The sequence below is a fragment of the Platalea leucorodia genome, assembly GCF_965183815.1.
Source record: "Platalea leucorodia genome assembly, chromosome: 3".
NCBI classification, from domain to species: Eukaryota; Metazoa; Chordata; class Aves; order Pelecaniformes; family Threskiornithidae; genus Platalea; species Platalea leucorodia.
Window position 1 is genome coordinate 128,240,998 of NC_138825.1, and position 16,967 is coordinate 128,257,964.

The 16,967-nt window shown below is 53.7% G+C and overlaps 3 protein-coding genes across 4 annotated transcripts in view; 2 read left to right on the forward strand and 1 right to left on the reverse strand.

The window, feature by feature from the left end:
* NRBP1 (nuclear receptor binding protein 1) overlaps positions 1-5,587 on the forward strand; it is a 43,432-nt gene extending 37,845 nt beyond the window's left edge. The window contains exons 10-18 of the mRNA XM_082307947.1: positions 15-113; positions 192-324; positions 610-712; positions 3,365-3,415; positions 3,510-3,645; positions 3,736-3,789; positions 4,182-4,245; positions 4,331-4,386; positions 4,592-5,587. Coding sequence (XP_082164073.1) covers positions 15-113; positions 192-324; positions 610-712; positions 3,365-3,415; positions 3,510-3,645; positions 3,736-3,789; positions 4,182-4,245; positions 4,331-4,386; positions 4,592-4,690 — 795 coding nt within the window. The 3' untranslated portion in view covers positions 4,691-5,587. The remainder of the gene's footprint in view (positions 1-14; positions 114-191; positions 325-609; positions 713-3,364; positions 3,416-3,509; positions 3,646-3,735; positions 3,790-4,181; positions 4,246-4,330; positions 4,387-4,591) is intronic.
* A 189-nt stretch (positions 5,588-5,776) lies between these two features.
* Positions 5,777-16,810, forward strand: KRTCAP3 (keratinocyte associated protein 3; the record flags this gene model as incomplete). 2 transcript variants are annotated; one of them, XM_082305745.1, is made up of 6 exons in its annotated part: positions 5,777-5,995; positions 6,090-6,149; positions 6,821-7,021; positions 7,304-7,438; positions 7,775-7,866; positions 16,746-16,810. In XM_082305745.1, the coding sequence occupies 5 exons, from the start codon at positions 5,777-5,779 to the stop codon at positions 7,856-7,858; spliced, it is 699 nt and encodes a 232-aa protein (XP_082161871.1). In that variant the 3' UTR covers positions 7,859-7,866; positions 16,746-16,810. The 2 variants fall into 2 exon arrangements, with proteins under 2 accessions (XP_082161871.1, XP_082161870.1); XM_082305744.1 differs by lacking the exon at positions 16,746-16,810 and adding an exon at positions 8,012-8,452.
* IFT172 (intraflagellar transport 172) overlaps positions 8,792-16,967 on the reverse strand; it is a 41,797-nt gene continuing 33,621 nt past the window's right edge. Inside the window, exons 41-48 of the mRNA XM_082305748.1 lie at positions 16,801-16,911; positions 15,873-15,992; positions 12,384-12,479; positions 11,643-11,702; positions 10,731-10,829; positions 10,183-10,336; positions 9,246-9,337; positions 8,792-8,961 (exon numbers count right to left, since the gene is read on the reverse strand). Of these exons, the coding sequence (XP_082161874.1) occupies positions 8,872-8,961; positions 9,246-9,337; positions 10,183-10,336; positions 10,731-10,829; positions 11,643-11,702; positions 12,384-12,479; positions 15,873-15,992; positions 16,801-16,911 (822 nt within the window). The 3' untranslated portion in view covers positions 8,792-8,871. The remainder of the gene's footprint in view (positions 8,962-9,245; positions 9,338-10,182; positions 10,337-10,730; positions 10,830-11,642; positions 11,703-12,383; positions 12,480-15,872; positions 15,993-16,800; positions 16,912-16,967) is intronic.

The window sequence follows — 16,967 nt, forward strand, 5'->3', positions numbered from 1 at the left end:
CTTTGTGTTTGCAGATGGCGGTGCTGGAAATACAGGGTAATGGAGAGTCATCTTACGTGCCCCAGGAGGCCATTAACAGTGCCATCCAGCTGCTGGAGGACCCCTTGCAGAGGGTGAGTGAGGAGGGATCAGTGGTGCCTGTGCAGACATGTTGGCATTGCACATGGTCTCATGTAATTTTTGTCTTTCAGGAGTTCATTCAGAAGTGTCTAGAACAGGACCCTGGCAAGCGTCCTACTGCCCGGGAGCTCCTCTTTCATCAGGCGTTGTTTGAGGTGCCATCACTAAAGCTACTGGCTGCTCACTGTATCGTTGGACATCAGCGTGAGTATGGAGTCCCAGGGTGCCACATCTCATGTCCTGCAAAGCTTCACTAAGTTGTCAGTACAGCTGGCATCCTGGAAATGAAGACCTTTATGCTGCTCTTAACAGGCAGGGACCAGGACCTTGTGAAACAGAGCAGAAACTGCAGAGCCTGGAGGAGTAGGGTATCCTGCTTGCTCTGAATTGCATGGGAGATTAACAGCCTAAAGCCTCTGGGGTTTTTATTGCTTTTCTTAGGTTGGAAAGGAATTGCAGTTGTTCAGGTCTAACTTCTTTTTTTAATAGATATGATTCCTGAAAATGCTTTAGAAGAAATGACCAAAAACCTTGACATGAGTGCAGTGTTGGCAGAGATTAATCATGCGGACAGGGAAGGAGTCAAGATGATGTGAGTACCCTGTGGCGTGCTTGGCGGGGGCTGCTCAGGTGTGTGTGGATCAGGTGCCAGGGCACTGGCGTGAGCACTGAAGGATCTGCCTGGGACTCTTCCCTTCAAGTTAGTGTTGGTATTTCACCACTAACTGGGAAACAAAAGGGAGCTGATGGTGCTGTTGGTGAAGGAGCATTCACTTGCTGTCTGGGCACAAAAAATTCTGTGGAGGGTAACTCCTGGGTGGAAGAAGACCTTGCACCTGTGTCCTGTGAGCAGATTCCATACAGCTGAGATGTGAATTGTTCCCCAGACGGAGGGGTGGGAAATTAACACACTGTAGTTGGAACAGTCCTTAGCAAAACCTGGCTGAACAGTTTGGGGAAGTGACTTGGACCAATCACAGGCTTGTCAAATGGAGTCCCGCATGTTGGAGAAATGGTTCCTCTGTTTTCTTAACGGAGCAGCTCATTCTGCAGTATGCAAAGGGAAAGGCTGTTTTGGGCAGCTATCAGTAACACACAGCAGCTGCTTAAGCTACAGAGGTTGCTCCCTAAGTAAGTGACCATAATATATATAGAGCAAGTAGAGTGCCAAAAAGTGATGTTAAATTTTGGATAATGAAACCTCAGCTAGTTGAGGGGTTAGTTTAAAAGGCTAAGATGTGGATACCCTATTTCCAGAGAAGGCCAGGGTGCTTTCAGTGTAGGCCAGCATTCTGGTATGCTTAGGCTACTGAACAAAAGTAATCAAGATGACAACGAAAAAATGCACTGCTCATTTGAGAAGCTCTTTGAGCCATATAACCTTTCTAAAAACTGACATTCTGATCTTCATAGTGCTAATAAATAATAGTATTGAATTCCCTTTGGAATGTTTTTTGTTAATTAAAGGTTCAAAATGGAGGACAAAGAGTGAATAGCCAAAGCTGTGCAAGAGATTCTTTATATATATTGGACTTCAGTCTGCAGAGGATTGGCTATCTGGCATATGCTAGCCTGGGACTTGCCTTTTGGTAGTGCAGTACCTCAGAGGTGCTGGAAAAGGAAAAAGAAAGCACAGTAATGACTTGAAATGTCAGAGAGCATCATTTCCAGATGTTTCATCAGAGTGCCATGCAAACTAAGCTGCTAGAAAAAATTGTAATTTTTTTGCTGAAAACTACTACTGTTCTAGAGGGTGAGAAAGTAACAGAGGTTGTGTGTGTTGAAAAGGGCTGGAGAGTAGTCTGGGGAACTGAGGCAGATGTGCAGCCTACACCAGATCGGATGGAACAGCAAAGCACTTGGGGAAGATTATGGCAGGATTTGAGCATTTTGCAGTCTCTGGCTAATCTCTGAAATTATTCAAAGCAGTCTTTAGACAGTGGTATGGAGGAGACTGGCAGTTTCAGAGTTTTTGTTGCAAAAGAAGCGGACACTAAAAAGCTGAATTGACTAAGGTGATGAGGAACATGTTTTACTGGGGAATTAGTAGAGTAGGGGAACCCGTGTCTCCTTGTTAGTCAGAACCAGAAAGAAATGAGGTACTTGCTGTGGACTATTCTGGTGTTGCTAATTCCCTGTGCCATGCAAAAGACAATAATAGCTTGCTTTAGAGAAAAAAGAACTGCTGCTCTGTCTGAGAAGGCTGTGAAGTAACACCACAGGAAAAGACTATTTCCAGCTTGTTGTAAACACACTGCTGTGCAGCTATAGATGAGAGTAAATATGATATCAGGGTGCCAAAGAATGGGAGAGAAGGTTATAGTATTTGAGTGAAGTCTCTAAAGATGTTACCTGTACAATGTACATGTACAAAGTGGCAACCTTTGTGAACAGTCCTGGACCAGATCAGTGAGCTGACTTCACCAAGAGGCTGGAAATCATTGTCAGCACACGGAGGAACTGTATGTTCTTCAGGGTGAGAAAGAGGAAGAGCAGTAGACATATGACAAATTGTGGCACAAAGGGGATGGATTGTGAGTGCTTACTATACTCCATCAACCACCACCAAGGAAGATGTTCAATGGAATTAGAGGCTGGGGAACTAAAAATGAATTGGTAGGATGACTTCCTCTGAGACACTAGATTAAGAAGCCACTAAGCTGAATGAGCAATCTGGGAAAGAAATTACAGAGAGAACAAAAGTATCCCAAACTCCAGTGAGGGAGGATATTTGGGCAGGGCATTAAAGCCTGAGGTGTAGTTTCTGGTCCGGAGTCATATGGCTGGTCATAGTGTGCTATCAGCTGCTGCAGAAGTTCTTGCCTTTGCAGTGCTGAGTGCCCTTGCTCTTCTGGAGATGGGATGCAGGCTTCATGGGTCTGGTATAACAGATGTCTTTGAAAAACCTTCCTAGGAACATGGTGTTATTGGGCTGGCTTCCAAATCATTGTTTGCACTGGACAGCTCTCTTCAGGGAGGTGATACCTGTTCTGCCATAATTAAAATGTTGCCTCATCCTTAGCTTCTGTGAATAGTTGCTTCCTGTACAGGAAGGTTAGAGTCTATCTCGCCTTTGGCTGGCTGCCTCTGTCTGCACTCATCCTGCCCACTGACACAGCTGTAGTCTAGGACATGGGGATTTGAAATTGCACCCAAAGAGACTTGAGTGGATGGTTCTGTTAGATGACTTCTCACCTCAGTACTTCTTTTTTTTTTTTTTTTTTTTTTTCTTCCCCCCCTCCAGCTTCTCACAATCTCCGGCATTGGAGCTGGACAAGTTCCTGGAGGATGTAAGGTAAGAGGGTTATTTTAAAGGGCAACTTTAACTGTGTGTAAGACTGGAAAAATGTAGGAGAGGCATAACCTCAGACCCTGCTCCTTTCTTGTAGGAATGGTATCTACCCACTCACAGCTTTTGGGATGCCACGACCCCAGCAGCCCCAGCAAGTAGTGGTGAAGTCTCCCATTGCTCCACCATCAGTGAAAACTCCGACTCCAGAGCCTGCTGAGGTGGAGACCCGCAAGGTGAGAGATGGGAGCTCCATTCCTCCCCTCCCCAGGCAGCTGTGCTGTGCAGTGGCAGTCAGTCACGGGGTGTCTCTGCTCCTGTTTCAGGTGGTGCTGATGCAGTGCAACATTGAGTCAGTAGAGGAGGGAGTGAAGCACCATGTATGTTCCCATCTTCTGGCTGAGCATGCTGTGTGGGGGTGTACCAGGGAAGCTGTGCAGAGTGTGTGGCTCCAGCATGCTGATGTGCTGGTGGTGCCTGGTGTGACCCTCTGCTGCCATAGCTGCCGTCTTTGGGGCCCAAAGCCAGAGCCAGGCCTGTGCGTGTGGCTTATCTGGCATGTAGCAAATGTTTTCAGCCCACCCCCAGGATCAGGCTTCCTCCGCAGGATGGTGCTGCTGGCTGTGGTTTGGAATAGAACTGGATGTGGTGGTTCTGTTAGACTCCTGTGGTGTTCTGGAGGGGGGTGGCTCCTATCCTGATGGGGATTTCTGGGGATGCTCCTGGCTGCAGCCACCAGGCAGTCCCTCATGAGCACTTTTCTACCCTGCAGTTAACACTGCTGCTGAAACTGGAAGACAAGTTGAATCGACACTTGAGCTGTGACCTGCAGCCCAGTAAGTACTTTTCTTCCCGTGCTCTGGTGCGCTGGTACCAGCAGTGCACTCAGACCTGGGACTTACACCCGTCCCTGTGTTGCAGATGACAACATCCAGGAGCTGGCAGCTGAACTGGTCCAGCTTGGATTCATCAGTGAGGTAAGCAGGCCTGGGGCTCAGGTAGGGAATATAGGTCTGCATTCCTTTCCCAAGCTTAAATGGTTTATGCCAGACCAGTCCTTTTCTAGCTGGGGAGGTCAGAGAAATAAGACGTGTCCCTGCCCATGTGCTCTGGCAGGCTTCAGCCAGGCTCTTAGCTTTGCACGGACTGGGCCTACCCCTCACTCTAGCTTGTTCTTCCCAGGCTGACCAGAGCAGACTTACCTGTTTACTTGAAGAGGCGTTCAGCAAGTTCTACTACACCCGGAATGGAGCCCTGACGGCAGTAACTGTGTCATCTTAGCACCCCTCGGCTCCCAGGCGGCCAGTGCGGCTTTGTTGCCTGTGACCCCTCTGTGTCTGTCCATCACTGTAGGGCATCAGCAAGACCCCAGCTGCAGTGCTTGGAAGCTCATCCTGCATGTGCCGTGGCTGGGCTCAGCGACAATCCTCCCTGCCCGCCTATTAAAGGGGACTTTGTGCATCAGTATTATTTCCAGCCCTGTTTTTGTTGGGATTTTGCCAGGTGGTGCCGGGGAGCCGGGTCCTGGCTTGGGGTGTTCTGTAGCCCCATTCATGTGCATGGAGTTTGTTCTGTTTGAATTGTACAAAGTGTCTTTTGCACAGCACAGAAATGTTGTTTTTTCTTTTTTTTTTCTTTCTTTTTTTTTTTTTTTTTTTTTTTTTTTAATTTAAAGGTAAGCAGGGGGGAGCCCCTAAGCCCTGCCCCCTCTCTGCACCCCACTCTGCAACTGCCTCTGGCAACAGTCTCTCCCTCCTTCCCGGGCAGAGGGAGCCGGGGTGGTCAGGCTCCCGCAGCACCTGCCTGGCGCTTTGCCTGCCTCTTCTGCTCCCCTTTGGCTGCACTTTGTTTACTTGTTTTGCACAGCTGCTCAGCCCTGCACTTCGGCATGCACTGCTGGTGTAGGGCTGCGGTGTGTGCTGACACTGGGCTGTGTCCCCTGCAGCCTCCTGGAACCCACCGTGGCCCGACCCACCCCGCTGTCTGCTGCCCCAGCTCCCTGGGCACGGCGGGCAGCCGGGGCCCGGCGCCGCTGGCTTGGGCTCTGCCGGGGCGGCGGGGGCTGCAGCGGCCCCGGGTCCCGTTGGCTGCACCGGGCCCTGCCCCCGCGGCCCCCGCTTCCCCTCTCGGGGTGCTCGGCGGGGCTGAGCCCGCGGCTCCGCACGCATCCGCGGGGCTGGGCGCAGCGCTGCCCCTGCATCTCATTTCTATCATTTCCTATTTTTAATAAACTGTTTTGTAAATACGCGAGTGCTGCCTATTTCCGGGGGCGGGGGGCGGGGGGCGGGGCGGGCCTGCCCTGCCCTGCCCTGCCCTGCCCCGGGGCGGTGCCGTCTGCGGGCGCCTCTCCGTGCGGCGGCGGCGGCCATGGCCGGCGGGCGCGGGGGGCCCTGGGGGCCGGGGGCGCTGGCGGAGCCGCGGCGGCTGATGCGCACTGGGCTGGGGCTCATCATGCTGGGCCACGGCAGCCTGGTGCTGGGCGCCATCGTGCACGGCTCGGTCCTGCGGCACGTGGCCGGCGCCAGCCGCGCCAACACCCCCGAATACGCGGTGGCCAACGTGGTGTCCGTGGGCTCGGGGCTGCTGGTGAGAGCGGCGGGGCCGGGCCGGGGGCCGGGCCGCGGGAGGGGGGAGCCGGCCCGGCCCGAGGTGCGTGTTGAGCGCGGATCTCTCCCCCCAGAGCATCGCCGTGGGCATCGTCGCCATCCTGGTGTCGCACAACCTGTCCCGGGCAGCCCTGGTGAGTGCGGGGCCGCGGGGTGAGCAGGCGAGGGGGCCGGGGGCCTCGGCTCGGCGCGGCCCAGACCCTGCCGGCAGCCGCTCCCCTGGACCTTGTTCCCGGTGGCTCCTTCCGCCTCGGCGGCTCGCCGTGTGTGAGTGTCGCCTGCTGCCCCGGCTCAGCCCCGCCGGCAGCGCCGGGAGGGTGGGTGGGCAGCAGCGTGGGCAGTGGGTACTGTCCTGGGGCAGAAACGCTACAGGTGGTGGGCAGAGCTGCAGCCGAGGTCGGGCATCCCTCTGGGGGCTCACTGAGGGTGGGCCTGCATGGAGCGAGGCTGCTGCTGGTGGGGGCCTTGGCTCTCAGTGGAGCTGGGCCTGTGCTGGGGCTCCCCGAGTGCAGGAGCCTGTGGGCAGGGGCCATCCGGTGGCTCTGGGCTCACGGCAGGGGCAAAGGATGCGAAAGGTGCAGAAGGCTCATCTGAGTGCAGGGCTGAGCTGTGCTAGAGGAGGAAAGAGATTGCATGTGCTCGCTTGGTGCAGACGTCTGTGGGGTTCCCAGTACCCCCATTACCCTGCAGAGTGGGTGTGCGGCAGCACGGTGTGCCTGGCCCCGTGCAGTGGCAGTGCCTAGCCCTGGCATTTCCCCTAGCTCTGGCCAGCCCCACTCTCATGTGTTCTCCTTGCTGCCTGCAGCATTGGACCCTACTGAGCGTGTCCCTGTTGAACTGCCTCCTGTCCACAGCGTGCAGTGTGGGCCTGGCCTTGGCCATTGCCCTCACCATTCATAGCCGGGGCACGCACCTTGTCGCGGGCTGCAACAGCTCTGCACTGCCTGCTGACGCCCGTGCAGCCATAGCGACCAACGACTGTCCTTTCAACACCACACGCATCTATGTGAGTCTGCAGGGCCACCACATCCTCACCCCCTCCCACTCTTCCTCTTTTTGTCTTGGCTTCCTCTCTTCTTCCTTTTTCTTCTTTCTTGCTCCCTCTCTCTTTTGCCCACCCTCTCTCTGCCTCGCTTCCTCTCCCTCTGCCTTCTTCTCCCTTTCTCTTTTTCTCTCTCCCCCCTTCTCTCCCCCATCGCCTGCACAGCCTCTCTGCTCAGCCGCATGCAGGTAGGCTGGGTGCAGTGGGCCACGCTCCCTGAAGGACCTCCGACCCTCTGCTCTGCAGGACACAGCCCTGGCACTCTGGTTCCCCTCCATGGTGCTGGCGGCCGCAGAAGCTGTGCTGTCTGGCAGGTGCTGTTTGGTGGCTCTGATCTTCGAGGGCATTGGGCCCTGTGCACGCAGCTATGGCAAACAGCAGGTATGTCCCATCAGTCTGGACAGGTCTCCCTGCCTCTGCCCCACTGTTACTGCCTTTTTGCTGTATTTTGAAGGTGCTGGGTTCTGCTGGGCCCTTGTTCCCATACAAGCAGGCTGTGCAGCAATGAGGGGTGGGGAACGTCAAGTTTGAACCTCTTCTAGCCATCCTTGGTGACAGACTGGCAGCCCTTCATCTTGGGTGGTTGCAGAGGGATGCTCCTCTTATCCCTCTCATAGCCAAGCCTGTTCTGTCCTAGTTGTCCTGAGCGAACTCCACCCCCCCAACCTGGCCCAGCCCTTCACACTTTTTTTTTTTTTTTTTTTTTTTTCTCTCTAGCTGGCTGGGCCAAGTACAGTGAAGGAGGCGCCACCACGTGAGATGCAGCAACTCCTGGCAGGGCTGGCTGAGTCTTGTCCCTAACTGGAGAGGTGAGTGCAGTGCCTGGTCCCTGCCCACACCAGCCCCCTGAAATGTCTCTTTCCAAGCACATGCTACAGATACTGGCTAGAGGTGTCAGCGTATGCCTGGTCCTGCAGAACAGTCCTGCACTCATGCGTGCTCTTTCACTCCCAGGTGGTGCTGCAGGAGTGCTGCGATCCAGCAAGGTGAAGTTGCACCTGCACCATGCTCCTGCCCCAGGTGTAGGTGTGGGCAGGGTGGGCTGCAGGGGGGAGGGGTGTGCCTTCCCCCCTCCAGCCCCACCACCCCACCTGGGACAAACCCTGCAGGTTCCAGACACAAGCTGCCCAGAGTCACCAGGCAGCCTTTGCCCAGCAAGTGCCATGGGCCCTGGACGCTCTCCCCTTCTCTCCCCAAGCTGCAAGGGCCTTCCTGGCACACTAAAGGCTCCATCAGTCTTTTACATGCAGTGGTGGGGGCGGGCAGAGGTGGTGGGGCCTGGCAACAGCCAGGGCTGGCCTGGGTCCTGGTGGTCCTGCTGCAGAGCAGGCAGGGTCAGCTTGCTGTGCCTGTGGTCAGGCATACTAAGGAGTGGAAGGTGAAGACTCCCTTTGTTGTGAGCCTCTGTTATTTCTCTGAGTAAATAAACTTTTCATTTTCACACTGGCTGCTGTAAATGGCTCCCCAGGGTGGATGCCTGCTGGGAGCTGGGCCCACTGATGGAAGGACAGTGCAGCTGGTGTGTAAGCCCATCTCCATGCTTGCCCCCGACCGGGCACAGGGATGTAGACAGATACATGGTTCCACTGTCACAGTCATCCAGCAGGGTGAGGGTGGAGGGCACATGTTTAGCATAGCTAGGTTGACGTTGAAAGACACGTGTACAGGGTTCCGGCCCTGTGCCCTGGGAGCTACACATGTTCCTGGGCTCAGCATCCCTTGACAAACAGGAGCACAGTAGGGTTGAGAGATGTTTATTGGGGGTAGAAGTGGAGAGTGCTGAAGAACAGGACTGAAAGCTGCCATGGTCCAGCTCACTGGAAAGAGAAGCTGGTACTCGGGAGTCCCCCACACCACTGGCTGAGGAATTTGAGCACATCTTGGCATGCAGGGCTGTGGGATGTCTGCAGAATGAAAGAGGTTTTGGCACTGGCAAGGGGGCAGTGCTGTCACCGTCTGCCAAAGTGCACCCCTGGGAGCTGACAGAGCTGCCCAGGCAGGGCTGGGTCTGCCCCCGCTCTATAAGTGAGGTTAATCCCCACCCAGCAGCATACAGGGAGGGTGCGCTAAAACTGCCCTGGTTCAGTGCATCTCCACCCAGCGGGGACAGTGTTTTACTGTCAGCATGAAGGGTTGAACACCCTGCAGCCTGACTCCCTGCCCCTGCCCCACGGGGTGCCTGGCTCACCTTGACAGCCATCAGGAACTTGTTCCATGTGTCCTTGTTGGCTTCTCGGCCTGGCCGCTTGAACTCTATCTTGTTCCTTAGCACAGGGTACCCTGGTCACACAGTGACACCTTCAGAAACAAGCTGGGACCCACAGCAGACCCCTACCTTGTGTACCCCTTCCCTCTCTGCTGTGGCCAGCTGGCTAGGGATGCTCCCATGGGGCAGTGCAGGGGAACAATGCCGCCTCTGGCTTTTAGAGACCAGAATGAAGAAGGAGGGTGCCCGCAGTGGTGGGATCAAAGGAAGGTGAAGGCTGAGCTACCCTCTGGCAAGGGCACCCGAGTATGTCAAATGATAGCACTCTGCTCCCAAACTTTGGAGCCAGAGTCCAGTTGCTGGTGGCCCACCCCTGCTCCCTGCTTCTCTGACCCACGCTTTAAGTCCTGCACCACAATCCCTCACTGAAGTGTGCAAGTGCGGGGACAGTACTTGCCAGAATAGACAGCTTTTGTAGAGTGGGGGCAAAGCAGGGACAGCCGGTGCATGTGCACATGTGTGTCAGTGTTGGCCAGCCTAGGCATTCTCCTAGGCAGTGCTGTGCGAGAGTGAGCAGTCACAGAATCATAGGAACACAGAATGGTTGAGGTTGGAAGGGACCTCTGGGGTCTATATGGTCCAACGTCCCTGTTCAAGCAGGCCCACCAACAGCTGGTTGCCCAGGACCATGTCCCGACGGCTTTTGACTATCTCCAAGTATGGAGATGCCACTTCTCTGCAACCTGTTCCAGTGCTCAGTCACCCTCACAGTAAAAAATGGGTCCTTCCCTCTCCTCCGGCAGAACTGGTCCCCACAGCCACACAGTCTCCCTACTCCTCTCACAGCATAGCCTCCCTCCCAGACTGCGCATGGCACCATGTACTCCCTTGCATATGTGAGAGCTGGCCTGGAGCTTACCTGTAAGCACACAGGGCAGGGAGCGCACCCCTGTATTTGCTGCCACCAGTGAGGCTTCATAGGTATCACGTTCGTCCTGTGGCAGCACCTGCTCCAGCCGCTGGTCCATGGACATGGTGAGCACCCAGTCCCTGACCTCCTCCCGCTTCTCCTCCTGCAGGGCAGAGGCCAGTGCACCTCCTGATACTGCATGCTGTGCCACTGCCTAGCTGCTGCTCCGCAGCACTAGGGAGCACACTGGGGAGAGCAGGGCACGAGTATGCATGCAGGATGTGCACGTGTGCATATTTGGGGGGGTGTATGCATGCGTGCGCAAGCACGTGTATATGGGGGGGGGAGCATGAGAAAGAGTGCATGTGTGTGTGTGTACTGGCGCTGCACGTGTGTTTGTGGTGGGGAGGCGGGGGGCACAGGGCAGGGGGCAGTACTGAATACATTTACATCTCCTGTGGTGCCTGCTGTCCCACCCTTGTCCCAGTCCCTGTTCAGAGAGGGCCCTGAAGCAGCATCACTGTTCATGGGAGCTGAAGAAGGCAGATGACACTCACAGGCACATGCTGTTGGGCTGGAAGTGGCACTTCAAAGGGAATGTCTGTGCTCTGGAAATCAGAGTGGTCCAGAGAATCCAGGTTCCCTTCTTCAATGGCCTGAGAAAGGAGAAGTGGTGGAGCACTAGGCAATACCATCCTTGGAGTCGGGAGTACAATCTACATTGTGAGGATGGCATTACTGATGCCCCTGTCTATTAGTGCTGTGGTGACTGGGCCCTCCTGGGAGGTGGCATTTATGGCCATCCTCTGCAGTGTCAGAGGATGTGTGCCCCTGAAACACTACTACTCAAACTTGTCAGGTGGCCTCAAAGAAGGGAAAGATGAAATGGAGAGGTTTTTTTCCCCCAGAAGCTGCTTACAGCACTTGGAACACTGGTAGAGTAAGGTCTGTCAGCTTCCTACGGTTTGGTCTTTTCTGGTGACCAACCTGCTAGTCAAGGAAGGAGTTGACATGGGGGACTCCTGAGTCTTGTATCACAGTGGCTAAAGCACTAGGCCATGCCCTCCACCCCTCAGGTAATTTTCCTTCCCTTGGAACAACTCATCTGAGATCATCCTGAAAGCTGTAATGGCACTTGCAGCCATGAAGACTACAGGCCTAAACGGTTAGGCCAACTTGCTCTTTGCTGCAACATACATGCATGGTGGCATTGGCGCACACATGATGACATGGTCAGGGCTGCTCAGGTGCCCTGCATGGCAAGTCCTTCCGCAGTTAGCGTTAGGGCACTCAGTGCTGTGCGTGCACACACACTGAGCAGTGTTCAGGGTTCTCCATCAGGACCAGCTCAAACGCGCTGCCACATTCAAACCTCAGGAGTACCCTGGCCAGGCTGAGGGTCTGTTTTGGCCCTACAGCCCATTGTCATTTTAAGTATGATAGCCCTCCCTCCAGCAGACTATACGCACATCTGAGAGGTCCAGGAAGCGGTTCAGGAAGATGAATGCCATGTTCTCCCAGTTGACTGCCTAGTACAGAGAAAAACCCCAAGTGAGACCAGGCAGCTTATCTTCACAGCCACAACTCTCCTGCCTGAGTGATAGCTAGAAAGGATGTGATTCGGTTTGTGCCACAACATCCCACTTGCACCACAGGTAATGGAGAAGGCGAGTGCGCATCCCAGCTCACCATCCCTGAGGACTGCTTCACAGGCAGCCACTGGGACAACCAGCCCACTAGCCACAGGCTGTCCCATAAGATGGAGTCAGGCATTATTGCACAGCCAGCATCAGACAGAATATGCTGCTATGCTTGCCATGTGTCATTGCATCTGGGCAGTTGGTCAGAGCCTGTAGTCTCAGGAGTAAGGTAACACTTAGGTGACCCAGAGCAAGGCGGACCAGTTAGGAGTCCTGAATCTACACTAACAAACAGAGCCGTGCAATATAATGTGGCCTCTGGCCTACCCCCTGGGTCTGCAGTTCATGTCCTTTTGCTAGCTCAGGTCTGCCCTCCCACTACCTACTGCCATTCTATGACAAAATGCAGAAGCTGGCAAGGTGTTTGAGGTAAGAAGGACCTCCAATGCCAGTGTCTGGCTACTGGTCTACCAGTGCAGCTAGGGGAGGACAGGGGAAGATAAAAGTTGAGAATCCCTGAGCCCAGGGTCCTCCACCTCCTTAGCTGGTCTGGTGGCAGATAGTTCTTACCTTGGCAGCTATCCCAGCTTCATAGAAAGCCTTGTCTGCAGGGAGGAGCTCAGTATGGCGCAGCAGGGAAATGGACAGCTTGGCAGCCACAGTGTCCTGCAGACACAGGGGACAGTAAAGCCACAACAATTGGCACAGAAAAATCAGGTCAGAAGGGATCTCATGAGATAATACTGCCCCAACCTTACGGCAGGGAATCTGCACCCACATATTCCCGACATTTGTCTAACAAACAAAGGTTAAAACCTTCAGTCCCGACCCTAAGTACCCTCACTATGTGAACACACAGGAGAACTGTCACCTGAAGAGGAAGTTCTGCTTTATAAACCTTGCTATTTTTTTACTAGAAGCCACACCCAAACCCCACCATTTGAGTCACAGAAGAGTTGAGGTTGGAAGGGATCTCTGGTGATCGCCTAGTCCACCCCCCCGCCCTATTCCAAGCACAGTCAGCTACAACAGGTTGTTCAGGAACGTGTCTGGTCAGGTTTTGAGTATCTCAAGGGATGGAGACTCTCCAAGAAACCTGTTACAGTGTTCAGCCATGGCAAGTTTTTTCTTGTATTCAGTCACGTAAGAATTTTGGAGCAGGGGTGAGGAATTCAAGGGAGATTTCACTTTTCTGTTTGCCAGATAGGTTCTCATCACACCAGAACTGGGAAGGCCACCCCTCATTCACGGTCCCAAATAGACTACCCAACACCTCAACATTCCACAACTGTATGGGTCTGCACAGGTTTCCAAGACATCAGACTTGTCTCTTTCTGGCTGTTTGTTTGTTTCTTTCTGTGGAGATCAGTGACAAGTGGCGTTCCTCAGGGGTCAGTATTGGGACTGGCACTGTTTAATGTCTTTGTTGGCAACGTGCACAGTGGGATTGAGTGCACCCTCAGCAAGTTTGCTGATGACACCGACATGTGTGCTGCGGTCAACACACTGGAGGGAAGGGGGCTGTGTCTATCCAAAGCAACCTTGACAGGCTGGAGAGGTGGGCCTGTGTGAACCTCATGAAAATCAACAAGGCCAAGTGCAAGGTCCTGCACATGGGGCAATCCCAAGCACAAATACAGGCTAGACAGAGAATGGATTGAGAGCAGCCCTGAGGAGAAGGACTTGGGGGTGTTGGTTGATGAGAAGCTCAACATGTTGGACTCGATGATCTCAAGAGGTCCTTTCCAACCCTAACGATTCTGTGATTCTATGTCCTGGCAATATGCGCTTGCAGCTCAGAAAGTCAACTGTATCCTGGGCTGCATCAAAAGCAGCGTGACCAGCAGGTCGAGGGAGGTGATTCTCCCCCTCTACTCTGCTCTCAGGAGATACCACCTGGAGTACTGCGTTCAGCTCTGGGGCCCCCAACATAAGAAGAACATGGACCTGTTGGAATGAGTCCAGAGGAGGGCCACGAAAACAATCAGAGGACTGGAACACCTCTCCTATGAAGAAAGGCTGGGAGAGTTGGGGTTGTTCAGCCTGGAGAAGAGAAGGCTCTGGGGAGACCTTATAGCAGCCTTCCAGCACCTGAAAGGGGCCTACAAGAAAGCTGGAGAGGGACCTTTTTACAAGGGCACTTAGTGACAGGACAAGGGGAAATGGCTTTAAACTGAAAGAGGGGAGGTTTAGATTGGATATAAGGAAGAAATTCTTCACTATGAGGGTGGTGAGGCACTGAAAGAGGTTGCCCAGAGAAGTTGTGGATGTCCCATCCCTGGATGTGTTCAAGGCCAGGCTGGATGGGGCTTTGAGCAACGTGGTCTAGTGGAAGGTGTCTCTGCCCATGGCAGGGGGGGTTGGAACCAGATGATCTTGAAGGTCCCTTCCAACCCAAACCATTCTATGATTCTATGATGATATGTCTCTGGACCCCCAATATCTACACACACAGCCATGGGGAAGCCCCAGTTTCCCTGATGACTTTTACTGGGGTCCTAGCTGTGGCAGCCTTTCTTTTTCACAGCCTGCTCTAGCACAGCTCCAGTCCCACACTCATACAGAGCTCTATCACACTTCCACAAGCCCATATGGATCTGGACTTCAGCAGGGACTCTGCTATATATTGTGGCCCAGAACAAATCCCAATGTACGTAAGAGTCAAAACTACTCAAAGTGCCTTCTGAGGCCTGGTACCTGGGCCCATGAGCTCCCAAAGTCCCACAGAAGGCCCAACACACAGGCCCAGTATCTGACAAAGCCCTGTGTGATGCCAAGCACCCAGGCTCACGAGCTCCCAAAGCCCCCCCGAGAGGCTCAGCGCACAGGCCCATGGGCTCTCAAAGCCCTGCACAAAGCCAGTCTGCTCTCAAGACCATGTGTGAAGCCCAGCAGCTCTCACGGCCCAGGACAGCTGAAGAGGAATCATAGAATCGTTAAGGTTGGAAAAGACCCTTAAAATCATCAAGTCCAACTGTTAACCTAGCACTGCCAAGTCCACCACTAAACCATGTCTTCGAGCACCACGTCTACCCGTCTTTTAAATACCTCCAGGGATGGATACTCAACCACTTCCCTGGGCAGCCTGTTCCAGTGCCTGACTACCCTTTCGGTGAAGAAGTTTTTCCTAATATCCAACCTAAACTTCCCCTGGCGGAGCTTGAGGCCATTTCTTCTTGTCCTATCACTTGTTACTTGGGAGAAGAGACTGACACCTACCTCCCTACAGCCTCCTTTCAGGTAGTTGTAGAGAGTGATAAGGTCTCCCCTCAGCCTCCTTTTCTCCAGGCTAAACAACCCCAGCTCCCTCAGCCGCTCCTCATAAGACTTGTTCTCTAGACCCTTCACCAACTTTGTTGCCCTTCTTTGGACACACTCCAGCACCTCAATGTCCTTCTTGTAGTGAGGGGCCCAACACTGAACACAGTACTCGAGGTGTGGCCTCACCAGTGCCGAGTACAGGGGCTCTATCACCTCCCTGGTCCTGCTGGCCACACTATTCCTGATACAAGCCAGGATGCCATCGGCCCTCTTGGCCACCTGAGCACACCGCTGGCTCATGTTCAGGTGGCTGTCAACCAACACCCCCAGGTCCTTTTCTGCCAGGCAGCTCTCCAGCCACTCCTCCCCAAGCCTGTAGCATTGCATGGGGTTGTTGTGACCCAAGTGCAGGACCCAGCACTGAGCCTTGTTGAATCTCATACAGAGGAAGCAATGCCTCTCCTGGGAAGACCAGATTTTTGTGTGATCCCTAAATTTCTACTGCTGCCTCTGCTCTCACAAGTCATGCTAAGCATGTGGATCAGCTTCCCACTAGTTTACATTTCAGCTTCAGTGGCTGGGGGCAGGTCCCACTATAAGGAGTCAGAGAAGACTCTCTACAGTTCCACCTGCTAGTGGTGGGCTCCCAGATCACTGTAGTCCCATTCTCATGCATCCATGATGTGCAAGTGATCCATGAAGTGGAATAGTGAACTATGGATAGCCCTGAACCTGCATGTCCCCACACGGTTCTGCAGTCAGGGTGGTGACCTGGCAAAGGAACTTCAAAAACCTTACCAGTTGCTTCACGCCCTGAGCAGCAGAGCGGGTGGCATAGTAGTGAGAGATCAGCAGCATCGTTTCAAACTCTTCATGTGCTGGAGTGTTTGCGTCACTTGACTTTACTAAGTTTTCACACTAAAGAAGAGAAAAGGAGAGTAACTGAGAACATGAAAGCACAAGGGCACTCTTCATCCACTTGAATCCAGGGAAAAGTTTGGATAGAGATGGATGTGAAATATCTGGGCACCTCTGGGGACTGGAAGAGGACTGGGCCTTGGGTGCTCTGGGTCCTACAGAGTGCTGAAGGGAGGAGGCTGTGGGAGAAGGGGAGCGCCAACAGTACTGCAACAACAGACAGCACTGGAAGCAGGGGTGAGTTTGGATGGACAAAGGGGGATTTGTGGATTTTGTTTGTGCTAAAGGTGGGTATTTTTGGGACAGAAACAGAGAAGAGGCAATCATGGGCTCTGGCTGAGGTATTTTGGGACAGGGAAGAAGGAGCAGAAGGCTCTAAGCATCTTTGGGGAGATGGGGAGGACTCCTATTTTCCAGGCTTAGTAGTTCTGTGCTTTCCCCAGATCCTTTACCCACCCAGGCTGCTGACTATGGGTGTAGGACGGAAAGTGGGCATGTTGTGATAGGCTCCCACGTAGCAGTGACACAGTGAGCTCTGCAAGTGCCAATGTCCAGACCCACTTCTAAGATTTGGCCTTGAGTGCAGGGTCATCTTCTTCCCTGACTTCTCTTGCCCAGCCATGTTCACTTCACAGGATTCTGTTGTTCTACTGTTCACATTGTGGACATTTCCCCATTTCCCTTCCGCTTCTGTTCTACAAATGCTGCCCAGGTCACCTGGCTAGAGACTGGCTCTTCTTTCTCCCCTGCTAGGAGCCACCAGGGTGCTGGAGTTTAACAGGCAGTGGTGGCCATGGCCCATGCTCACCAGATGGAAGAGAACATCACGCAGGTCAGCCCAGCTGGAGTAGGCCTCAGCACAATTCATGCCAGATGCATTCACCATCTCCACAAAGAGACGCTTGTAAATGTTGAAATTCTGCAACAACAAGGAGAAAAATCTTGAGGGAGCCAGGTGGGGAGTCAGCAAAAGTC